Source organism: Ischnura elegans, chromosome 8, assembly GCF_921293095.1.
Source record: "Ischnura elegans chromosome 8, ioIscEleg1.1, whole genome shotgun sequence".
In the NCBI taxonomy this organism is placed as follows: domain Eukaryota; kingdom Metazoa; phylum Arthropoda; class Insecta; order Odonata; family Coenagrionidae; genus Ischnura; species Ischnura elegans.
This window is the reverse complement of record NC_060253.1, coordinates 61,778,263-61,805,414: the sequence shown is the minus strand read 5'-3', so window position 1 is coordinate 61,805,414 and position 27,152 is coordinate 61,778,263. Positions and strand designations below refer to the sequence as shown.

Below are 27,152 nucleotides of genomic sequence, written 5' to 3'. Positions count from 1 at the left end.
ATTAAAACTGGCTAAGGTCGGAAAGTTTTCTTCGTTTGATAAGGTATTAATAAACCTTTTTTAATCCAAGCGCTACCAGCCAGCAAGGTACTCAGCAATCCGCTAGCATCCTGCGTCCTATCAGCGCTCAGAGCCTCGATCAAGGTCACCTCACAAGGCGGGAGGGGGAACCAGAAATGCGTCGCACTGACTTTTTCCCATCATTCCTACTTACGCGTCGCGTTTTCGCGCGCTTGAAAATTTTCACTTTTCATTTCATCGCGAAAAATAGGTATCGTCACTTAAAAATCTAAAAGCGTGAAATACGTACTCCAGGAGTAATAATCTTTCGATTTAGGCAATAAAAAAATAATAGGAAACCACCCTATTAATGAGTGGTGCTATAAATCTTTATTGTTACAGTCCCAGACAAAGGGATATTTTCTCAGAATATTTGGTTTCTCCCTGATAGCAATTCCAATTCATCTTCCTATCTCGTGAGAACTCCCAAAGATGGACTGAAAATAATTGAAGAAAATCCGGTGGAATAGAGCTAGTATTTTGCAAAATGCCTCAGATTGTCAGCTAGCACTTGGCAGCAGAAGTGGGGGTAAAGCGATGTTAGTTGAATTAATGATATGCCCAATTGTTTCCATATAATTAAAATATTCATTAATCAGCTAAATTCCTGTTCGAATCATTTAAAGGAAATCAAAATTACTCCCCAAAATCTTATGTTGCCTGCTGCATAGGCAACCGAGTCAAACATTCCAGCATTCATCATTTAGTATTCGAGGTATTCGAAATTCGAGGTATTCGAATATTCGAGCAATGATTTAATATTCGAATTCGATATTCGAATTCGAGAAATCTGCTATTCGACCCATCTCTACTAAAAAGCTGTAGAATAAGAAGCTGTTTCAATGAATAATTCATAACACACCCAGCCTAGCCAAGCAACACAAACAGCTAGTTTTGCAAAGCCTCGTTAACACATGAAAATTATGAAATTAAACTTTAAATTAACTTGAAAATGGAACTGAAGTAAGAATCAAGGAAGACTAAGAATATGAGTAAATTTATGAAGAAGCAGCTTCAATCTAATTACATGTGTGTTATGTTTGACACAACATTCCTCACAAAACCTATGGTAAATTCCATTAATAAACATTATTTTTTACAATTTCAAATTAAGCAAAAGTTAACTGAGAAACAGCCAGCCAATATAAAAATTCTACACTTCCTGATCAATTGCTAAGCTGTGTATCATCATTGCTTATGGTTAAGTCAGGGTTGAACAGAGTTTTTCTCACCTCATTATGAATCCAAATATATAGTTTAGGTGAACTTGACTCAGAGGCTAAGACTATTAGCTCAGAACTTGAGAAAAATAATTTCAGCGGCCATAGTGTCAAATAGCCATTGTCAGAGGTCATTTTAATCTCCCATGTCTCCATTTCTCAAATGCGATAATTTACCACAAATAAAGTAACATCATCTACATAGTCACAAAGAATTTTAACTGCACAAAAGTGGATGGTGAAAAAAGGTATACATTCATACAGCTGAGAAAAATTTTCAAATAAATTACAAGTGACTCAGGTAAGCTCTTATTGTGAGGGACCCTGAGGAATACATAGGAAAAAATTTACCTCAGAAGCCCTTGCAATGCATTCAAGGTCTTACAGAGGCCATTCAAATACACTAACTAATAACTTCAATACTTATAAGGTATTCTGGATTTTCTAAAAGCTTTAAACGGTGTTTAAATAAGAGTGATGCATTTAGGATACCAGCAAAATGATAACTAAACAGCAAATTGAATGTTTAAAAAATTATTAAGCTAAAAGTGGCTTTCACAAAAATATGGGAAAGTGTAAAATTCATTCAACTCTTCAGACAGGGTAAACAAATTTCATTAATGAGGTTGAGTAATTTCAATAATTATGATGTAAATGACAGCAGCAAAGTTAAGATACAACTTTCATTGACTATTTCCATGGATTTCTTAACATGAGCTGATATTCATTATAACCACGGTATCATAGAGTTCTCTTTTACTAATCTCATAATAATTTGTGCACATACTGATCTCTAAGAATGATAAATGAATACCATTTATTTCGATAGAAAAGTTTAAAGCAATAAATCTAGAAGCAAAAGATTGATTTCTCGCGTGAAAAAGAGTGAAAAGTGTAGAAAAATGTGTGATGATCCATTAAAAACTAGCTCTGGTAGTACTACAACAATTTTTTCTTAAACTGCAGCAGAGGCACATGATACCAAATAGAAGAAAATCTGTGAAATGGAAGGGTCTCCATAATTAGAAAGTGACATTCTATCATAAAAAATATAGCACTTACATTTGATCAAATAGAACCACAAAATAATTTTAAGTTACAACTACACTTCAAATAATTTTAATTTACCAATTTTCAGAAATGCAGTACAATGGAAACCCGATAAAGTTTTCCCCATGGCCCCCAAATAACACCTCACAATGGCAAATTATCGTCTGACTACGGGGGAGTAAAAACTGTATATGAAAGCTATTGTTAATACCTAAATGGGAGCCAGGTTTGTTTTTTGGCTAGTATTTATATGACTTATGGATAAATGTGATTGAATATCTCAAAATGGCAAGTTCTTACTACAAAAGGGCCGCTATATCCATGTTCGATAATTAGCGGTTCTACTATACATAATTTCTGTTATCCCTCCGATATCAGGCAAGAGTCAGATGAATTTTTTTGAGATAATTTGGACTAGCCTTGACAATTAAAAAAAATTGATTGTATGATTTAAGCAGTATTGAGCAATGCCGAGACAGCTGCAGAATAGTCAGCCTAATAAGGCCTAAATGGTTAAGTGTACCACTAGCAGTATACCTCACACTAAAATTTGGATTTACTTAACAAGAAACTTTTTAGGAGCACTCACATTAAGCATGAATTACCTATATCAGAAAAATAATATGATTGGTGGCACTGATTTTTGGAAAAAATGAAAATACAGCGGAACTTGGTTAGTGCGTTCCTCCTTAGTACGTTTTCCTCCTTAGTACGGCGATTTCCCTCGGTCCCGGTACCATCCGAACAAAATACAGGTAAAAGAATTTGGTTAGTACGTTTGAAAAAATTGCGCTTTCCTGATTAGTACGCTTGCCGTGACGCAACCCGCAATTCGTTATCTAGTGTCTTCTTAAGGGTCGCAAACGTCTGAATTCATTATTTAATTTATTATTATTAGCCATTAACATTCTTCCATTCATTCCACATCTCTTTCTTCTACCGTAATTTATCCAAATGCATTTCTGAATTCTTGTGACGTGATGAAAAATAAAATGCGGCCATTTTTCGGGAATGTCTGACTATGAAAAACTACAGCCAATAAGAAGCCCCAATTTTCCCCACCCCGAGCTCCTCACCTTCTGTTGCTTTTGGAGCGCTTGGGAGTGCCCACTGCTGCGCACAAAGTTCGTGAGTGGGCAATTGTTGCTATTGCACGAGTTATCATGATGAAGAAATGAGTCTTAACGGTATTAGACAATTCCCACATTATCTAAAGCAGTACTGCTCCATAAACTCGACGTTGTGCGTATTTACTTGACTACTGTTGCGGGAGCAGACGATCCTCTGGATCTCCACGCGAAGCTTAGCTTTAAAATACTTGATCTCGGAACGAAAGCAGACGACATTAGACAAATTTTGAAAGTAAATTCAACTGTTTAATATAAAATTTTCTTGTAATTACGTCGTAATCTAATAATCTTGCGTGTCATCAGTCGATATATCGATCGATTTTACAATCGAAATGGTATCATTCCAGAAGCGAATGTCTACGGCTGTTGCCGTAATTTGAAAGTCAATATAATTTTGCCCAATTTTTATGATGTTCAAAAAACCAGTTGACTTACTCCGGGTTGTTGTTATATTCTCCGAGTACGCTGTGAGAAAGAAAAATGACTTGTCTTCGCTTGTCTGAGCTTCACTCGTCCTCGTTCTGTAAATATATATAGGATAAATCACGGGAGATAGACGCCGTAATCATGAAATAGTCTCCGGGATGTCCATGAAAAATTGCGATTTTTATTCACATGGTATTGTTTTTCATGGTAGCGCTCATTTTCTTGATTTTAAATGTGAAAAGAGTTCAGGAAGGCGATCCTATGAGAACTACCGATAGTAATTGTAATTATGACGATTTTTTCACTGATTGCAATAACCCCAACTGCTATTATTTACTTTCCTCGTTAGTACGTTTTCCTGGTTAGTACGTTCATTTTTCGTGGTCCCTTCAGAAACGTACTAACCAAGTTCCACTGTAATTGATATAAAAGTAAATCACATAAATATTTTCTCACAAAACACTATCCAGTATCTAGCTTGCATTGAGTTTTCCTCATCCATTCACAAATTTTCACCAATATTTGAGACCCTAAGAAACTTCTTGAATTAAGGTGGATTTTTGGACATCGAATAATATTAGACACTGGAAAATCTAGCCAAGAGTACACACACGGTGACAAGCAGAAATGCATCTAATTTTGAATTCCTATGAAGCATTGAGGGATATCAGTCTTGAAATGTTCATTGTGGTAAAAGAAATCATCATTATAGCATACCTGATCAAGTTTCCATTCTCAAGAAACCTGAAGGGTACAGAAAGTTTTAAACATTCAAGAAAATAGGCACTTCCTGGATTGTTAATTTTTTTCATCTCTAAGTCATAATCCGGAGGATGGCTGGAATCAATGAATACATTAATATGCAAAAGTTAACTGAACAAACCAAAAGGATTCAGATCAATGAAAGCTCACCTCACATATTCAGATGTTAGCCTCATAATGTGAAGAGAAAGGGGATTGATACATTGTGGTAGTTTATCCTCAGCAACGCTTAAAGGAACACGTTCTCCTGTGTCCAAGTTCAGCACAGTGACTTGCTCAAGAATTTCCTAAAAATAGAACAAATATTATTACACAAATGAGGAGGTAGGTGGCATAAACAATATGACAACAGTATAGTAAAACTTTGATTTTACGCAGTTGGAGGGACCGAAATATGGGCACTGTGTAAAATCAAAGTGTGTAAAATCAAGAGTTGGTATTGAGGAGGAGTATAGTTTTCAGGATAACACTAGCTCATTATTGCTCGGAAAATGAAGCCTAATAATCTTATTTACTCAAAAGCAACACCACAGATGACGTGTTACCCTAAGAGAAATATCTTTGCATTCCTGAACAGTGTTTCCCATGGTTGAACAAAATGGTTGAAATGCCAGCATTTCTGGCACTAAGATTACTTCTGTTACCCAGGAGAAATTTCGGAATGGTGATACTAAATGGTCACAGAGAAGCTAATTTTCGAAAATATTCTCATTAAAAGCAGTTTTCAGGATATCCGTTTAACCACCAGCAGACAAACAAAGATTGGAGATTGAAGAAATGAGATACCTGAGGATAGTCATCCAAATTAACCCCATTAACAGGGAGCAAAATTTTGCTAATACATCACAAAGGCTTTACACCCTGTGGGCCTGGGTTCAAGTCCTGGCAGTAGCAAAGACTTATCAGAGATGGCCTTATCCCTACTTGAGTCTAATGTGGAGGGCACTTCCAGTGCACCACTATGTCCATCAGATGGGAAGTTAAGTCCTGGTCCCTTTTGAGCTTATCATTACAACCTGGCTAATGCCAACATAGGGTTCCTATCCCCCCAGCCCTTACTTCACGGCGCTAATGACCCCAGTAGTTGGTTACCTCCAAATAGCATACCATAGATAATACGGAGCACACAGGACCCGGGATATTCGGAAATTCAGATTTTTCCGGTGCTAAGATCACTTTTTTTGAAGTGAGCTATTTAAATGACCGCGCAACTGCCGTCATGCCGCCCGTGATGAATAAAAAATGACTAATAGTCCTGAAAATTTTTCCTTCTCTATAATTAATACGCATTAAAAAAGCATTTCCCCATGAAATTTTAGCATTAGTAGATTGACTCTTCCGGGAATAGCTTCTCTGTCGGCATTCTTCCGCAAATTCAGCGCCGGGACCTTCGACTCACAAGCCGTGTGACTCAGCTTCACGTAATATTTTGCTTCCCCATATCTGATAACAACACTGGACACTTTTTGTATTTCGATTGAATGGTACTAAGCCATTCCTGAGTTTAAAGGGACTGCCTTATCACTCACGTCTTGAATTTGACTTCAATGATTACATGACGATTGACGACGCGAGTTATTCTCCGAGGGCATTAACTCCCGTTCCGTTAAAACGCTTGCCACCTAGCGGAGTTAAGCTAATAGCTATTCAAGTTCCAACCATGTTAAACTTAAACCGTCTGACAATGAGATACAAGTTGAGTCGGTTCTGATAAGCGTGCAGCGCAAGCAATTTTCCCTCGCCTCCATTTGTCCCGCAGATGTGGGGTTAGCCCGGGAATGAGACAATGCATGCTGCTTTTACCATCGTGTTGAATCACCATCGACTTACGTCAATACTAGAAGTACGACTATCTTTTTTAGATCACCTTGGAAGCCAAAATTTTGGCACGGGAGTATTTTTAACGACTCATTTCGCCGTTATATTTCGCTGGGGCGACGGAAAACATAGTGTTGGCAAAATTCTAGAAAGCCTTGCGTTGGGGATACATATTCCGTAGCTCATAATTCTGGATATAAACAGCGTCGATCAATTAGTCGAATAATAAACGAAAGGTGATAATGTTAATATCTCCAGCGATCATGTCTTAATTAAAAGTAGTTACGCATACACGGCGATTGCCGTGTGTTTTAGGTTTCGATATCCTTCTACGGCGAATTTGAACTAAGAGCGACATTCGCGTTCGTAATGGAGCCTGAAATATTACTGAGAGGGCTCACGGGGAAGCAATAATTAGATTCGCGATGTATTTAGTTTCACGTTCAACAGCGCGATGTCATTTCAACCGTTCCTGTATTCATTTTTGCAACTCATTGAGACGAAATAATAACCTAACTGCATATTGCTCTAGTCGGATTTTCAAAACAAGCCGAAAGACAACTGCGTAAAATCAAGATTAGCGACCTCTTAGGGGCTGGGGTTATGCTGCGCAAAATCGAAAAACTGCGTAAAATCAAGAAAAGATGTAAAATCGAAGTTTCACCATTGCAATTCCCTATGCTTTCCAGCCGGACTTGAGTGCCGCTGCGTAAAAACGAGACTTGATGTAAAATCGAAGTGCGTAAAATCGAAGTTTTACTGTAATAGTAATATTACATCATCATTCATCATCATTAGTCAACAATCCTAAGATTGGTTTGACGCAGCTCTCCACTTCTCTCTTCTACTCGCTAACCTTTTTATATAGATGTATTTATTCTCTTTTACATCCTTTATGACCAGTCCTATGTAACTCATTCGAGGCCATCCCTTGCCCTTTTTCCCTTCCTACTATAATATTTCTTTATTTGTCCAAAGATTTGTAGTTTGTGCACAAAATACAAATATAGGACACAACAACATATATATATGATAATAATTAAATTGGAATATATAAATTATGTGTTACAAGTACAGAAAATCATTAACCGAATAAAATAGATTATTGCTCAGAAACTTCAGTAGTTTCTTCTGAAAGACCAAAGTCCTCCTCTCATTTTTCACCTCTGGAGCATACCATTAAAAATCTTCAGGCCCATAGGCTTAGAACCGTACGATCATAAAAAGCACATTAATCCAATATGTCTGGCAGAAATAAAATAATATTTATTAACTTCTTTGCGATAATACATGCATGAGTTACGTCAAGATAATGCAGGATAATATACAAACAGATAATAAAATACAATACACAGGAGCTATACAAACACGAAGCTACACTCAGTGGGATTGAGGTCATACATTAATACACAAAACCAGTTAAAAACTCATTTAGATTTTAGTAGCTCTTTTCAATTAACATATGCTTGTTTGGCTTTGAATTGAATTGATGAGGAAATGGAACGGATGGTAATAGGAATCTTATTGTACACAGAGGCAATGGAGTGGTATGGACCTTTTAAACAGAGACTGTAGGAGTATTGGAGGGAGTGTATGTTGTATCTGGAGCGTGTGTTGTGATTGTGTAGGTTGGCTTTGACAGAGGCCATTAACCCTTAGACTGAAGGAACATTTTTAAAGGTTTGTATACTGACTGCAGGAAAAACATTATTTTAAATTTGACCATTGATCGACTACCTACGGCAGTTTCCCAAAATTTTTATCGCTACCTGGGTAGAGCCAGGGTGCACTTTCCCTCACTGTAAGGATCATTATTGCGGCTTAATCCAAATAGAGGGCCCCTTCTTTTTCGGCACTTTGCTGGTAAATGGGAAGAAGGGTTGCCCCAGAATATAAGGGTTCACTCTTAGTGAGATACTCAGCCAGGCTAGAGGGAAATATATTTTTTGGCTCTCTCCTGCACAGGCCGGAAGCTAAAATCAAGTACTCCCACAGCCAAAGGGTTAAGCTGAGATATTACCTCCTGCATGGATCATAGTGGCATGATTATAATTACTTAAGGATGCTTTTGCTACATGGCATTTAGCCAATGTCTTTGACGTTAAAGGCAAGGTTATAGAGAGCTGCAAGGATTACGGTATCGAGTGAAGGCCTTTCTGCCATTAAAATTTTAGGACCTGCTTTTTCATGCTTTTGTGGCTATTTCCACACTAGTAGAGTGATTAGCCCAATGTTCCAAATATCCAATGCTTCGGATTTGATTCCAAGTCAAATTAATTTTTTTCTTGAAGCAAATTATGTGAATTTCATCATAAATGGCAGATTAGAAAAAAACAGCGCTTGCATAGCAACACTTTATAAAATTTTATCACAGCAGGGGGCAAGTGACAGAAAAATTATTATGTATTTCAAAGATACATATTCCTGAGGATAAATAGAAACTATACCTACCAAGTCAGTCAGCTGCTTCCCACTGTCTGTGCGAGTTCGAACAAACATGTTCAACTGTGGGCCAATGGACGAGGGTAAAGAACTAGGTCCATCCCTTGAGCTGACTAGTAATGCTCCCTCCACTGATCCATCAGGACCCAGAACGTGACGAATTCTCTCCCCTGATCCTCGGGGGCTCCGTGTTCCAACTGATGACGGTGATACACCCCCTGTTGAAGAATATTAGTCCATATTTTACTTAAATATACTGCAACCAAAGTAAACAATAGAGTAGAGTGTGCAGTCTTCAAGGTAATGAAAGAGAAGCAAAAAAACTAATAATCGAAGAAGGTGGATAAGCCATTGGTCTAGGTTTGCGTTCTTCTTAAAGAATCATTCCCATGAAACACTTTCCTTCAATGGTAGCTATTTTCTGTAAAATACAAAGACCGATATGAAAAGTAACAGTTTGACCTTGATAGTAAATGAGAAATATTGTAATAACAAACCTTCCCGACATTTTAAATTTGTTTTTCAAATTGCTAACTAATAAAGTATTAAAATTTATTTTGCAACTTTTTCACTTGGTTAAAAATACCATAAATCTTATTAATCAAGAAGTATGTTGAATTATACAAGACAACAATGACGTTACATGAAACTGAAGTTACACCTTCCACCGCAAAGTCAAAGAACAAGGCTTTTCAATCTTCATGCAAAAAAATTGACTAAAATTACAAAAAATATTTTTTGATTTTATTAATATCACATTGAATAAGATAAGCTTTTTATTGATGCTTATGTTGTCTGCATATAATCGTTAACTATGACATGAGCTTTCAAACTTGAATTGCTTTAATTTAGAAACGGACAAAGCTCTGCAGGAAACTTTTGTTTCCAAGGGTTCCGTAGTCGATTAGGTATGGGAACTGCCTGCATGAAGAATCCCTTTTTCCTCCCTTCGTAGAAGGAAGGAATAATGCTCTACGCCCCCAATACAAGCTAATTCATTAAAACTTAACCTGGTCTTGGAACACAAATAATTATCATGGAATTAGCACTAAGTGCACTTTTTCTCGCATCATTCCATCATTTGAGGAAGTAGAACCTGAAATTATGGAAGTAATAGTAGCGTAGATGCACGCATAAACGCATCGATAGACAGCGATTTTTCCGGGTTTCCTTCTGCGTTTATCTATTTTGCTGGACAATATTTCGCCAAAGTTACAGTTGGCTTTCTCAGGTCCACTGAAGTGTCGATGCAGAATTTTTCCTCTTGATATACACCCTGTTTGGTGCCTATTTTGTGGAGGTGTGCCCTGATTGGTCGAGATCTTGGAAGACCGGTTTCCACACACTAGCGAAAGTGTAGCCATCTTCACGGCTGAAGTTCTCGAGTATTTTGGCAATTTCAATTGCCTCCCTGATGATCCTTGGATGGTAGCGGCCTTCTTTATTCAATAGAGAGGCGTTGTCGAAGCTAATGTTGTGGGTTGGTCCACTCCATGGGTGTTCCGCTACCACTGACTGGCTGAATTCTATTTCTGAAGGCCCTTCTGTGTTCTTGGACACGGCATGTAAGTGCTCTTGATGCATGGCTGATATAGGAATCTTATAACTCTTCATTGGTCCTTTTCGGGGTCATCAGCTGCTGCTTTCGTTCCATCTTGTTGATCATCTTCATGATGTTTTCTCACTGCAAGCTGTCCATCTGGAAAGTTTCCATTAGATGCCGCAGATGAATAAACGTGGAAGGAAACCCGGAAGAATCACTGCCTATTGTCATAATCTCCGCGGAAGCCCACTTGCATAAAATCATCGTTAAAGTACTTCACTTTTAACGTACTGTAGCAGGTTCCTGTACACTATTGTTGCTGCTCTTCCCTGAGGAAGTAGCCCCTGCAGCGGGACTTACTCTGAGTCCTTGGAATAGCAGTTTATGACCCACCCACATTGACCAATCCACCTTTCAAAGGCCATTTTATTGCTCCGTTAGAATTTCGACAACTGAGAATGTTTTCTTGAAAGTTTCTATCATTGAGAATTTCTAACACCTCTTTTTTTCATGATGATTCACAGCAGAATACTCGAGAGTAGGCAAAATCTCACAGTAAAACTGATGCAAATTTGAAATCATTACAAAACACCTAATAGTATAGCAGACTTCTGGTTATCCAGCTGCGGTTTATCCGGTTTGTGGATTATCCGTGCATGAGTTCACGCTACGACATTATCCACAATTGCTGTAGAAAAATAAAATCGGGCGCAAAAGCACTAGGATATTTGCATTTTAATGGCCATTGCCTTCACAGGAGTTCCCAGCTCCATTTTTCCAATTATCTCAGTGTGCGATCGCGCTCGGTGATCACGGATCTGTGACTCGCAGCAGTTGCATCCTAGGCAACTCGCGGAAGATGCGACTACGCGGCGTGTTGCCTGACAGTGTAGTTTCCGACGTCACGCAGTGGTTTCGAAGCATTCGCACAAACCACTTTTTTGAATCCGCGATCTCGCAGCCATGGATACGTTGTTTTCGGAAACCAGGTATTAGACTGAGCAGTCAGAATGATAGTACAATTACATTATCGATGCTAAAAAGATCGCAATTGGAAAAAGAAAGCAATTCATGATTCCAGAAAGCTATCTGAAATAACAAAATGTGCGTGAATAATAAACGATTGTTTGATTTACGTAAATTATGAAAATTACCATTAAAGTCGCCACTCCTCCCCATCATTAGACCGAATAATCGGGGGTGAACTGTACATGCTCAAGAATGAATAGTTTTTAATCAGGCACCCACCAGACAAAATAGATGGTGGACTACTGCTGCCCCCTGGGCTTGCACTTCCCGAGGATGCCACATGCGCCTCAGCAGCCCCACTGGTTGAGAGTCTCCCACCACTTCCAGAAAGAGATATCTGCCCAGTTTGCTGATGTGCTGTTTCCTCTGACGGCCCTTCTGCTTTGGAATGATCTTCATCCTACAAAAGGCAAGACTATCAACATACATATACAATTTATATAAATATAATTTCTCAGCTAAGGCTATAAAAAATCTTGACAGCTGTAAAAAATGATGAAGTAAAAAAAATAAATTGGCTCATTTTTGACCCATTCGCACCCACAAGTGTACTGGTACATGGCCTGAAGCTGACAATAAACACCACAAGCTTACCGGTATGGAGAATGCATAGTGATATTTATCAGTATATCCTGCTGCTATCTTACGAGTATTTTTGTAATTTTTTGGCCAGATAGTATACCTGATAGTAACTGCCATCTGGTGGCTATTTAGAAATTTTTTTCTGTTACAAATCGCCTTAGAAATATTTATACTTCAAACAAATGTAAGAGCAGCTAACTCTCAACAACATATCAAAATTTGGTCAAAATCAGTCCACAAGTACTCAATAAAATGTCTTACTTAAAACAACACTACAAAAGTGTTCTAATTCTTTAAAAGTCAGCAGTGTTAGGGGCCGATTTCAATCCCAGGGGATGATTGCGAATGGGTTAAATAATGAGATGAACTCAGAAAAAAAATTTAACCAAGAAATAGACAGCAAGGATCAAAGAGATGCACATAACTTTATCACAGTTACTACGGAGAACGCCATCATGTCTTTAAAATAGTGGGTGGAGTAAATGTGACTACTCAGGATAAAATGTGGCACTTTCCTCTAGCCTTCCACATTGCAGTACTACAGCCGCTAAATGCTACCAGATCTGCAGAGAAAGGAGTGTCACTACACTGACCACTGAGGCCTCTACCATTTGAAGAAAAGCTGCTGCCCTCTCCCCGGGTGATGTGAGGCATAATTGTCGGCGGCCTCCAATCGCCAAGTCACAGCATCTTCACAGGCTTTAAGTATCATAAAGATGGCATATCTTGCCCAGGCATAGACCCATACTACCTCAGAATGCAATCGCTTTTTGTCCCGTGTTTTTGCAAAGAGTAAACTCGCTTATATTACATTTCACTTACTTTTTATGGTAATAGATACATTCTCAAAAATGCTACTATTAATTGTAATCTACTCATAGATTTCTAAAAGTAAGCGTTACTTTTTGGCACATATCTTACCGGAGTACGACATTCAAAAAGCCTGCCTGTAAACAAGGGCATCCCAACATGCTTGACTGCTGGGATGCTGTTGACCAAATGGCCTGACAATATCCTGTTATAGCATGCACTGAGTATTAGCCAGTACACATATTGTACAATATTCTGGACTTGGCAACTTATTTGCATGCATATCATTCCGAAAGTGTACCAGTAAAAACTTGCAACATCGTCAGTCTATGCATAATCCATCGCAGGAAATCACATAAATGAACAGGATGAGCAGAAATGTATTAAGTATGCTAAGTAATTAATCAGACTCTGCACCATGTCAAAAGACAAAACGTGTGTGTAGGTTATAGAAAGTTTGTGAGTGGCACTCGTATGAATAAAACCCAAATGTATTGCCTTTCCTGAATGCAAGTGGAAAAATGATTTTGCCAATTTATTGCTGTTTTTGTAGCTAGAAAAAACTTTGCTTGAATTGAAGCTTCTTTCTTTCAATTTATATTCTCAATCATGCTAAATGGTATTCCTTTTATTCTTTACTATTCAATGAGCAATTTCCTGAGTCTACACTTTTTTTCTACTAGAAAAAATTAATATTGTAATCAAATCAACAAAAATATTCATCACAGATAAAAGTTAAAATCTCATCATTTAGGAGAAACGCATGTTGTCTATGAAAACTTATGAAGAAAAAGACAGAAATAACAACCCAAGAACTAAATTTAACAATACCTAAATACAGGGTGCAGCAACATACCGTATATGTCTGAATATAGTCCCCCCTTTTTTTCCAAAAATGCCTGTGGTAAAAGTAAAGGGGGGGACTATATTCAAATGCATTTTTTTAACTTTTCCCGAAACTGAAGCCTCAAAATTAGGGAGATGGGGACTATATTCAGAGGGGGACTATACTCGAAGAAATATGGCAACTTCTTTTTTTTTAAATGGGCACCATTCAGTTGGTTTATGTCGTAGCGGAGCGCCAGTGGTCTTGTTCGAGAGGCGTGACCATAAAGTTTTGTTTCTGCAAAATTCAATCGCCATCATGTGTCGTTCAGTCGGCTCACACTTCAAGAGCATAGATGGCTCTTTCGAAGGAACACTTCCCTGAGCGCTTCATCTCAACTAGGGGTGACTTGGAGTGGCCGGCCCTCTCTCCCGATTTGGCCCCATGTGATTTTTTCAATGGAAATTTTTGATATCTCATGTTTATGTGCACAGTCCAAGACCCTGTAAGCTTTGAATACCAACATTTGGGATGAATTTGCCAGCATACCCCCCTGATATGCTGATAACGGCCATGACAAACGCCAGAATATGATTTACTCAATGTCTGGAGAATGGGGGGCATCACCTACCTGGCTTGGTCTTCAAAATTGTGTAAAAAAAACTTTGGATATGTGTCTACATTATAAAAAACGAGTAAAAAATTTCTGATCGATACAATGGGATTACATGAATTTTGAACGAAGGAAGTTTTGTTGCCGCACCCTGTAAAATACAAAAATAATTAGGGGTCAAAATGACCCCCACCTCACTGCACAAAAGATTCCACGCATCTAGCTTGTCAAGGCCACAAACTAATATTTATATTACCTGAGGCTTGACAACAAATCGTCCTCCCACTGCTGACCGAATATCTAGAGAATGCTCTAACTCCCTTGTCAGTGACTCAATGGTGGATGCAGGACTAGGAAGGGGTGAGTGCACACCAGATAAGGCCAGGGGTGGTGGGCAAGTTATTGGCGGAGGGGGTGCCATTGGTGTCTGAGGTGGTGACATCGGCACAACAGGATCAACAGAAACAGGCGCACTTCGTTTCTCAGTTTCCTGAAAAATAAAATTTCAACAACTTTCACAGGAGACTGAAAAAATTGGGAAATAAAAAAATAATTTTCACCAAGGCAAAAAAAGATTAAAACCTTTGACTACTAACCCATAAGACATCAAGATGATTCACCTATGAGGCATGAAATACAAAAAAAAATCAGCACCCATTTTATAAGCACAACAATATGCATTCAATCAATTACTTTTCAAAAATTAACTTAGGCATTTGAGTATATTCATTTATTCTATCCACTGCATGAATAAGAGGGAAGCAAATTCCTCTTATGTCATTTATAGACATGATTTATAAAGTAATAAGAAACCCACTCGACAAATGTAGTTCTAAAGAAGTGAAGATTGAAGACCTACTCAAGTAAACATTTAGAACATAACGATATTTTCATATTAACAAACTTCCACAGTTAACACTCCAGTAGTTTTTCTGATATCTTAGTAGCTCAAATCTTAACCACTTTCGTATGAAATAGGATTTTATACTGTAGGCTTTAATAGATAAATACTATAATTTCTTTAAATGAATACACTTTTTTAGTTTCTTAATGTTTTTCATCTCATAACATATATTTGATGCAAAACTTAAAATTAATGCAGTGCTTTAACTCATAATTAAGAATTCTAAAACTACTGTATTAATAACTATAAATACTACTCATTTTCAAGAGAAAATTGGGTACAGCCGAATGTAAGTTTCAACACAAGTCTTACAAGCAAAACAACCTTAATAGTAAAATAAAATTTTCTGAATGTAGGCTGTAATGACAAAAGCGAATATAATGATGAAGTCTAATGAATAAGCTCATGAAAGATGAAGAAACTTCCACACCCAAGGGTAGTGCTCTACATGTGCATGTAAAGACTACAAATTGGTTCCAACAACATGTTACATAAACAAGGGAAATGAGGCCACAGCAAACCAAATTAACATGGTGGCATATATATATTTTGCTAAGGAACAACCACCGGTCAGGCCAGGATATTCTTTCTTGAAATCAGCTGTGTAGGCCCATCTTGTTCAAAACTGACCTACATAATAACTTGCTTATAAAATCAATAGGGTAGTTTCCTTCACGAAAGAAATCGAAAGGCATTGAATGCGATTCGTTTCCCACCGTTAGTGTATTCATAATAAACAAATTCTTTGGTTTTCAAAATCCCAGTTTAGACGAATGTTAATGGTCAATTACCTAGATTCTACACGAGTAGATAGGAGTTTTACATCGTCTGAGATTACAAATGCGTGCATGAGGCACAGAGCTCAGGAAAACCTCTTAAAAATCACCTATTAAAATTGCCTATGGTCGGGAAGTTTCCTTTGCTTGATAGAGTATTAATAACCCTTATTTAAGCCAAGTGCTACCTGCTAGCAGCCTGCATTGTAGCGGCACTAATAGCCTCGCACCAAGGTGGCCTCACATAGTGGCAGCTGGAACCGGAATGACGTCGCATGGGCTTTTCCCAGCATTCATACTAAGCCGTCTTGTTTTCGTGCACTTGAAAATTTTCACTTTTCAATTAATCACGAAAAATAGATACCTATCGTCATTTAAAAATCTAAAAGCGTGAAATGCGTACTTCAGGAGTAATAATCTTTCGATTTAGGCAATTAAAAAAAATAAGAAACAAAATTGTGAATTCAGGTGTGCCTGAATTCACAATTTTGACAAGTTTTATCACACCCTATATTGGAATATATTTCAATTTCCAGCACACTAAAAAATAGTTTCCATTATACCACTTAAAGGCAGTTCTTACTCAAGTACTTCTCCTTAGGGATCTTGTAACATTTGTCCAACTGGTTACCCTTCATTAATGCATGTACCGTGTATGAGTGACAGTATTAAGGAATACAATATTAGGATATCCCTTACATTTCCAGAAAATATTTTCCAAAATTGGCACATGTTTTCTAGGCCTTAATCATAATTGCAAATGGAAGTATTTCTGTTGATTAATAATTAAATCTATGAACAATGGTTGAAGAACAATTGCAGCAGAGTAACCACAGAAAAAAATCCGTCAATCAGGAATTATGATACCATTTTTGTGACTTACTTAATACACTGCAACCCCATATAACATGACTATAACAAAATTTTGCAATTACGAACATACTTCTGAATATCCAAAAAAAATTTACACGACAAGTACAAGAATAAATAATTTATAACTAAACTCACAAAGGGTTTAATTCATCAATTCAACAGCCTGCAACGCTTCACAGCCTAAGATCCAAGGTGAGATGAATATTGCCAAGTTTTTCTCAGAAAATGAAATGATATACCAAAACAAGATGCATCTAATGAGAGCTATGCATGACTAGCATAATTGGCCACAGCATTCTAGTGATGCTTACCATATAAACAAATTAAAAGCCAAGAGCAACGTACTTAAAAAATTGAGTAGATGGATGAAGGCAATCAACAACTTCCGTAAATTCCTAATTAACACCTTTTCTTGACTTTAATATGCAAAATTCAGACCTCTATATAATCCACAGCAATCAGCAATAATCCATTAAAGCATCTGTTTCATGGATCCATCTCATATTTGTGCTTTCCATTTCTTCACACTTCTGTTGTCATCAATGTATTTACTTTAAGCAACTTAAGTATTATCTACCGATTTTCACCTAATTTAGTCTCACTTTCATTTTTTATGCTAGACTATTGGAAAAAAATTCTCTAGTGAAAAGCAAGCCTTGAAGCTTAAGTAGTCAACAGGTTTTTTGCTCTGATATGCAACCGTATACATTTATTATTATTATAACAAAAATAGTGTTAATCAGTTAATGAAATTTTAACCATATTCTCCTTCATCAAATTCATTTCAAGTTAAAGCTTTCTGTTTTACTGTATGTTGAGGGTGAGAAATATTGTAGCTCTTTCTCATAATAAATCTCGAAGTGAGAGAAGAAAAGCTAACCCTCTTTTTAATAGTTAACTTAATTGATCAATTTTGATAAACATTTGAAGGAACACATAATGCACGAAAGTTGAGGACAACTAGCACTCAACGAAAACTTATCAGACGACAAGGTATTCCTTAAGTGGTAGATATTAACCTTTAAAATGTTTTAACTAAAACTTATGGGTAAGTACAGTGCAAGTAACAACAGAGCAATATTATGAACAAATAAATAACTGCTTACTACAACAATGCCTAATGATAGTGTACCCTGTTTCGAGCAGAATGATCAGAGGTGGCCTAAGCACAAAGGGTTACACACTTTAAATAAAAATTATAATACGAGTTAATAAGAACTTTTTTCACATCATTAACTCACTCGAAGAATCCAAATCTGTAGAATGCAATAAAAATAAATCATAAAATAAAATGTATCAATGATCAGTTTATGCTGAAAAATATAAATAAACAATTACTTAATATTTAATTATGACTAAGTTGGTCTTCTTCCATGTATTCATTACGCATTCACTGGATCAAAATTCTAAAGGCCAGGATTACAATCAATTGTTGTTACAATTGTACAGTTGATGGCCTGATAGACAACACCGAGGAAAAACTTTTAACACTCTCAGACTCATTTAACCCCAACAAAATCATGTTGGAGCCCTAACTGGATAACAGAAGACATGCAAACTGTAATTTCTTTCCTCATATTACATTTCTATTAACATGTAACTGTACAACAGACAGGAAAATTTTTTTCTATCCGGGAGCTGAGTAACTGTCTCCAAGGCAAGATATCTCCTTTGGAGAAAAAAATATCGATTTAATATTATGAGAGACAGCAGGAAAAATTTCAAAGTAGGTGTATACCAAGAGTGATCACAAAATGAAAAAGAATGGAAATGCTATCAATGTTTTTTTATATTGGTTCCAATCAATTCCAAAAAAACAATAAAATTGAACTCAGTAGGGCAACTGCTTAGAGCCCCACATCTGCTTCATAATATGAAAAATACAGTGGAATTCCATTACAATGAGTACATCTTATAGAGAGGCTAGCAGTACGTCAAGTTATTTTTTGTGTTGGTTGGTTCATGTGGATAAGGGAAACCATCCACCAATTACAACCGGTCACCATTAAATGAAGCGAGTTCCATCTTGTGGGTTCATCCTGAATGAGCTTAGATTGAAAAGTGGTGAAAATAATTTTTTGAATGTTGGTGTATTGATGGTATGCATTCAGCCAGGGGCACAAGGTATGGCCGTTCAAGACTGATGGGACCCACCGTTTTTTACTATTATTTTAACAAAAATTTATCCATTTTCAACTTTGACGCATCATTACAGAGATGTCATTCGGCATAGAGAAACAATACTGACTTCAAGGGAAGCCCGCATCCTTGTAGTAAGTATTTGAATTTGTGATGATCTTTCTAATGAGTGAAAGAGTTCGGGAGCAATAGCTGAATGCATGATGTATGGTGCCCCATAAGTCAATTTTTTTTCCCGCCATTTTCAATTTTTTTGAGGGGGATATCAGGGGTTATCTGAGTTTACCCCAAATCATTTTAGGTCCCCCACGTTGAATGATATCTATCAATTCACCACTCTAGGCTGGTTTCACGTGGATGCGGATGGTCCGACCTACGTGCCCGCATAAGGTTCCACTGACATTAATGGAAGCTTACACATGAGTGCGGACTGTCCGCATGCAGAGGAGCCATTCGTGTGGCCCCTCCGCCCCACGGATCATCCGCGTGCCTACGGGCCACAGACACAGGCTTGTGCAGACAGCTGATGCTGACCAAGTAGATTTGTCATTAGAATTAGAGTGAGCTTGGAGATAACAGTGCATCTTTTGCAATTGATAGTCTAATTGACACTGGGAAAATAACTGAAAAAATTATATTCATCAGTGCGTAGTTCCGTAAATATGGTCACTACAGCGGGTTTTAATGTTCTTTGTGCCACAATAGGGTGCACCCAAAACCTCCTTTGACGAGACGACTTTTCTTCCATTTTTTCTAACCTGGTATACGGCAATAGCTTGAATTGCACATGGCTGAGTGACATTCTTCTTCCTTGACAAGCTACACACAGCTGACATTGTGCCTATGTGAACAACGTCCGCACATAACGCAAACCGTCTGCGTCCATGTGAAATGGGCCTTATCCGCGAATTTGATGTAGTTCGTCAACTTGCCTAGAACGGCGCTGCATGCACTAAACAACGGGAGTCCTCTACGTTATTTCTGGTCAACTACGAATGACATGCATGCAACATTTTGCAGAACAGATAGGTGTAGGAATTTACTTTTCCCCAGAGTGATGAAAGGCATTAATAAATGTTAGGCAGAACTTCCTATGCACATTTTGTTTCTACTTGTTTACGGTAGGTAACATACCCATTGAGGCAGGGCAATATACAGACGTAGATGAACCCATGAATACCCTAAGAGTTGATCGTGGCCAATCAAAATCAACCTTATCCACAGCTGCAGTATTCATAAACCCAAGAGAATTCCCACCCATCACTCAAAAGTCACTACGACAATGGCTTATTCAAGCATTGAAACTGTAGCTGAACAATTCACTGAAGGAATACATGTTGAGTCTATTTTTTCTTATGATGACATTAATTAGAAATATACAGTGGCCAAAGCCAAGAATGAAGATATTTAAAAAGCAATCACATAAGTAACAATACTTCAATAAGTAGAAATCTATCACTTCTATTCCATGCAAAAAATCTTTTTTGTTAAACTTAACTGTTCTAGTTTTCTCAGGGCAAAAGTTTCATGAAAAATATTCCGGAGATCAATGTTTTTCAATGACTAGGCATTGAAATTAAATTGATAGCAACTGATGATGATGCTGACTGACAGAAGCTGGTTTTAATTTGTAAAAGAAGATTAGGAATTTTAAGTTATTTCTTTATATGACAAAGAAATTCCACGAAGTTCAAGACCATTGTTCCTCTCCCAAATTTGCCTGCCAAAGCCAATTGATATAAGTAATTCAAATGCCTCACCACACAATCAACTGGTGCTCGGATCGCTTTCTTTTTCCGCCTAGGTGGAGCAACAGGAGCAGTCATCGTTGGCGATTCAGGTGGTGCCATAACCGGAAGTCGGCCACCACCTTTGGTACTAGCAATGACATCTGGCTCCTGTGGAGTAGCAAGCATTCCACTTCCATCCCCCTCGAGAACAGCAGCTTGCTTCATTACATCATGCCAAGCCTACAGTTCCAAACAAAATGATTTTGACATTAACACAAAAACAATAAAAATTGAAAAATCTACTACAAAAGTAGGAAAAAAAATGAACAAACAAAATTAAGAATTGAATAACAACTTACATAGAAGCACATAAGCAAGCAAGCAATAAACTCTAATAGCCTCAAAGTAAATCCTTGGAGAAAAAAGGAATGCAATGACTGGAATGATTGAATACAATCAAATAAGCCAAATTAATCTAAAATCAAGAAAAGCTATTAATTTGGCAGATTCCATTTACATTTTTTACAATTGACTTATAGTTTTAATTTTTGAAGCATTTTAACAGTGTGTACTTCGGGTAGTCAAATGAAAATGATCTCTTCATAATATGTCATCCCACTATCATTCCTAACATCCAAGTAATTCAGGTAGATGCTCCAAGGCAATCAACCGATGAATAATGCTGCATTTGGGTTAATAACTGAGTAAAGGACAATGCATTTGACAAATTTATGTCAAGTTGTAATTTTTTAACGAAATTAGTAACATACTTTCCACGGAAAGTGGAAAATAGGTAATCACAATCAAGAACGGCTGATTAATTCTTATTGATCCATAAACTTCGTAATGTTAAAGTCATCACATTCTATAATGCCACATGATTGTGGATAGTATTCAACAAGATAATTACTAAATAAAATGATAGCACACATGGATGTTGACCATAAAAATAATAAAAATTATTATTTCCATTCCCAAAACCTACGTTTAAGTCCTAATACACTAATGAAGGATCTGGTACTATCCTAATACTCTGTTCACCCAACTCCAGCTAGGATGTGTTTCCTAAACATTCTAACAATAGTAAAACCTCGATTTATTGTTTTTCAAGGGGATGGGCAAAAAAATAACGTGGGAAATGATTTCCAGGGAGCCCAAGTGAGATGAAAGCATTTGAATTTTAATGGATCTTAACCTATGTTATGGGTACCTCACTGGAATTTCTCAAGAGAAATCAAATTAAATAAACGTACTTTGGGAATTTCAAATGTTTATTTTCAATTCTAGCATTTCAATTAGAGATGGGTTGGTTCCGGTAGCCGGTTCTCTCGGTTCCGCTGGTTCTTGGGTGTGAAACCGGTATCGAGAGCTAGTTGCATAAAGTCGGTACTTGGGACCGGCTCGAAACGGTCGCGAGGATTTGAATTTGGTGCCTAAAGCCGAAATGGTCTTCGGTGTATTTAAGGCCAAAAAGTGAAAAGAGATTAAAACACACATATTACTTTCCCATTGCATGACTTCCACTTTTTTTATTATTATTTTTTTTGAGAGTTGCCAGCTGACTTTTTGCCTGCCGCCGTCCACGGCACCTTTCTTTCCACTTACCATTGGTCTCTATGGATAACTTCAAACAAGTCGAATCACGCCGTTGAAAGCACGGCGCCCATTTGGCTACGGCATGAAATATAGACAATGCTACATTGAGTCCACTTTCGGACGAAACGCCTTTTCATCGGCAGCCATTCACATGAAATTCAGGTGGCTTTCAGATGACACGACTCTCTGCAATGCCGTGAAAGGCGGCCAGTTGAAAATCGTTTGCTAGGCATCGAAAGGTGTGGTTATCCTGCAGAATGCAACACTGCATTACAATATTGCATTAACTCACAGCCACCCAGTTTATCGACGGTGTCGCTGTACCGGTGTGTTGAGCAGTTTATTGTTGAGGTTATAAGAACTGTGACAGTGAAGCATGCAAATGAGTTGTCAATTTCAGCAACAATTTAAGCAACATCGCAGAATTCAGAACATATTTTGAGCTGACTCACAAGTTACAACAAACTAATGGATAATGTCGTCAGAAGTTAAGGGAGTTTCCCTCTTGATGCTGATGATATGCAGTATGTATACTGTGCACCAAACATATTCTGAACGGCCCTTAAAATTAAACATCGACTACTAATGTTTTCACTGAACACTTGTTCATGACAATATTTCTGCCTAAAAAGAATAGATTAGACCCAGATAGGGTAAAAATGTTGAATCAAAACCTGGAAAAAGAACCAGTGGCTGCCTGATGTAATTTTGGTCAATCATGCATTCTTTAACAACTTGCTAACTTTTTTGGTAGGAAAATAAAATTATGGAGACTATCTTAAGTTTTTTTACAGAGCTTTCTTGCTATTTAACATCTTTAGTGAAATTATTTTCATTCCCTTCTTGCGGTTGTTCATTTAAATATGCCATTAATTCAGAAAATAAGAGTTCATCCATGGAACCGAGTGTCGAGAACCGATGGGGAGGACCGGTACCAAGAACCGAAAAAATTTAAGAACCGACTCATCCTTAACTTCAATGATATCTAGGATGATGGTCTGGGATGATAAGTAAATGCCTGCAAGACTAGCCATCTCCCTACTTCCACCCAACCAGCTTTCATCCTCTTTCTGATGGGTAGAATAGGTATAGGCTGCATTGTATAACAAACATGAAAAATGTCTGCCACTCTTCAAAGGATGCTCTTGCTTAAACAGGGACGCCCACAGTCACCCGTGGATAGAAATTTTTCCGTTTCAAATAGTCCCATGGGTGAAAAGCGTGTACCTATATAATTCATACAGGAGAATGCACGTTTAGGCTGCGATTTTTGTGGTATAGCTGATGGAAGATTGCCACTCTAGAAAGACTTGCTACACTAGAGTATGCTGCACTATTTGTAATATTCTTGGTTCTCTTGTTGACCCGGAGCAATCACGTAACCCACAGGGCAAAGAGGAAAGAGGTAATAGAGGTATCAGGTCATCGTCAGGATACTTCTAAGAGGAAAGAGCAAAATATGGTTGAAATGATGATTGAATTATTATCCTGATTATCCAAGCTAATGATAGGGGAGAGGCAGCACAAATAATAGGAAAACATAGATACCCCAAATTTTCACATAAATTTCTTATCAGGTTCATAATATAAGTAAATCCAACTATTTATATTATCTATACACTTAGTCTCTCATTTTAGGATGCATAAAGGACCCATTGAGAGCCTTCTTCACCCAAGCATGATCTTTTCAATATGATACTGTCATTGTACTTGCATTCCTACTGTTCCATATACTCCCAGCAAACCATCAACATAGATGAGCAACTGCCTATGACTCATGCAACCTCTACTCCCTTAATGATACCTGGTGATTTTTCCTGGTATTCTTCCCTGTTTATCCATTTTGTAGGACATCGTCCACGGAAGAATACCCGGAAAAATCACCAGATATCGTCATAATCTCTGCGGAAGCCTAATTGGTCTACTTCCTTAATCACTGTTTCCACTTACTCCACTGCCTCCACTTCCACTACTCCCTTTCCCTTCAGTTTGACCTTGACTGGTTGCAGTATAAGCATGCCTCTCTTGTCTTTCTCCAGTTTTCTTTGACTCTTACTGTCACATGCCAGGCAATAATAGCAAATTTACGATAAGAAAAATACATTTATAGAACGTAGATGAAATTCTACGAAAATTCGACAGAGGAAAAAATCATTCGCCTTAACCGGGATCCAAAACAGGATCCCCAGATTTCCAGTCGAGTGCTTTAGCTATTTAAGCTACCGAGGCATCATTCTCCTCAGTGAAAATTTATGGACTATACTGGACAAGATTGTGCAGACCGCTGAGCATATTATGCAACTAGTAGTCCAAGTCGTGCGCACTGTTCTACAGCCAGAGAGCAAAGCGCAAACTTCGAATGCTATAGGTGTTTGCTCTTGACTAATACAAGCCCTGGTATACTTAAAGTAGATGAGATTTTCTAAATTTATTCATGGTTATCCATTGAAGAAATATTCAAAAATAAGTCAAGGGTTTTTCTCTTACTGCTCATTGTCTTCGCAACTCTAGAGCAGATGTCCAAGTAAACTTGAAGCATTCCTTTCCAGCAAGTAAAGAAAATGATCTATGATTAAGATGTATCTACCAATAATAGGGGAAAAATAAAAAAACCTAAAGCCTTAATAATCAGACACTTTTAACCGCCTCTGCAAGTCATTACTTCTTTGATAGCTTTACAGGAATTGTGAAAATGTTGGAGCTACCATTTTCTGGGCGATTACGTCAATTGTATCATTCTTTCACCCTTCACTTCGAAAATTCATAGTTTCAGCTTTCTTTTTCCCAGATCATCCAAACTAACTTTTGGGATGATAAACAGTGATTCAGTGAATAGGTCATGTTATGCTATCTGCATAGGGGAAGAGTATTTTGTCACTCAAATAACAAATCATTGGAACTCGAAATCATTTGGCAACTTCTCAAAAGTACATCTAAACAGATAGCTGCAAATAGATTGAATAAAATACAACCAATATGATTAGAAATAGTTTCCACCAGGTAGCATTAAATTGGGCTAACCAGTTTATCGAACATGTTAGTTGTGTGATTGCATAGAGGAATATTTTTAAGCTTTACCCATCTAAATTTTAATATTTTTTTGTTTTCATATTCAAAAAGAGGGAAGCTTGTTGGCCTAGAGGGTACAGTGTTGGACTACTCATCTTAGGTAAATCAGTCAATGCTCAATTAAGGGGTTGCTAAGAAAGTTTTGATATCAACCTCTCTCTCGTGCTCTTGAATATGGGTTAAAACCTAACTACATTTAAATCTGAACGACAAGTTACAGGCACTCTTGGTAATTTCACAGCGCTAATAGGTTAAAACACATTTTCCTAAACATACTGCAAGATTTGCTGAGTGATGAATACATATTAGATATTGATTGAGATTCTTATTGCTGGAGTTATTAAAGAAAAAAACTGACCTGAAATGGTAAATATTTAGCAACCATTTAGGTAATTATCAACTAACTTTCGATTAAAAGCAAACCCATGGTACTAAAATGTATACATGTGATTCCCACCTCCTCTGGAACACGTTTTCTGGCCCCCACTTGTCCTGTAGACCCATCAGGTTCTTCTCTTGTACTCCTGCCAGCTGAGGGAGCCACAGTGACAGATGCAATGACAGCAGTACTGCCCATCACACTGGGCACCACGCTTACAGCCGAGCTGGCAGCCACGCTAGCAGCCGCACTGGCTGCAGCTGCTGCGGCCACTGCAGCAGCTCCTCCTTCGGACCCAGCGAGGATTCGACCAACACGTCCCAAGGAGGTGACGCTCTGCAGGCTAATAGCATCATGCTCAATGATGCGGAATGGGTGAGTAGTCCTGAAACAGAAATAGCATTTCATGCCATTAACTATAGTGAAACCTCGATAAAATGAGACACCACGGTGCTCAAACAAACTCTCGCTATAGCAAATTGTCCCTTAACTGGAGGTGGAGCAAATAGGAGCCAATAACCCAATTGTCAACACTTATATAGGAACAGGATTGGTGCGGCGACGGAGACAGTTCTATCCGATAAACGTAAGCATAAATCCAGACGAAAGGCGATGTTTTTGATGCATCACTAAATTTCCTAACCATAATAACAAACAAGCCATTCAATATATAAGTGCCAAACTGAATAAAAATCACGCAAAGATTGGTTTGACAACATTAACTCAATGCAAAACTGACAAAGCCATTTTGCTATGCATATTGTGTATTTACATGATCAATCTATTATATTTTCCCCTGATAATTCAAACTATTGCTAATAAAAGGGTATCGCGGTTATTTAACACCTTCAATGCTCACATTGGTGTATGTTTATTGTTCCCATGCATTTTTTAGAAGCTATGTGAAATAACATATCGCATTTGTTTCTGCAGACGAAAAAGGTGGATGGTCATAGAACGATCCTGCCTCGGAAGACCTTCTCTAACATCAAATGTAATGTCTTCATTATCTACAATAAAAATTCTGCTCCACATTCTTAACGATGTGACCTTACTACCCAGAACAAACCTTACTCGCCAACAGTCCCTCTGCAATCAATCCTCATGCCAGCATTCATCCAATAACATTTAAGCATGCGATGTTTTTCAACAATCATTCATTGATGATCTATAATTCATTTAATGGTTTATGAAAAAATTCTGGACAGCCGTTGTAACTTATACTAGAATTTTTTTTGCACAAGCATTTAACGTTATCCTAGATGGTACGCAACACATGCATACGACCTTATCTAAAAATTAGAGATGGGTCGAATAGCAGATTTCTCGAATTCGAATATCGAATTCGAATATTAAATCATTGCTCGAATATTCG

The 27,152-nt window shown here is 37.6% G+C and overlaps 1 protein-coding gene across 3 annotated transcripts in view; it reads right to left on the bottom strand.

The window, feature by feature from the left end:
• Positions 1–27,152, bottom strand: part of LOC124163475 (WD repeat-containing protein 44) — a 61,023-nt gene that overhangs the window by 26,332 nt on the left and 7,539 nt on the right. For 2 of the 3 annotated variants that reach the window (XM_046540400.1, XM_046540401.1), the window contains exons 4-10: positions 25,856–26,162; positions 20,764–20,973; positions 14,908–14,931; positions 14,568–14,801; positions 11,700–11,880; positions 8,918–9,126; positions 4,799–4,935 (exon numbers count right to left, since the gene is read on the bottom strand). In XM_046540400.1, coding sequence (XP_046396356.1) covers positions 4,799–4,935; positions 8,918–9,126; positions 11,700–11,880; positions 14,568–14,801; positions 14,908–14,931; positions 20,764–20,973; positions 25,856–26,162 — 1,302 coding nt within the window. The remainder of the gene's footprint in view (positions 1–4,798; positions 4,936–8,917; positions 9,127–11,699; positions 11,881–14,567; positions 14,802–14,907; positions 14,932–20,763; positions 20,974–25,855; positions 26,163–27,152) is intronic. The other variant, XM_046540403.1, reaches the window with a different exon arrangement.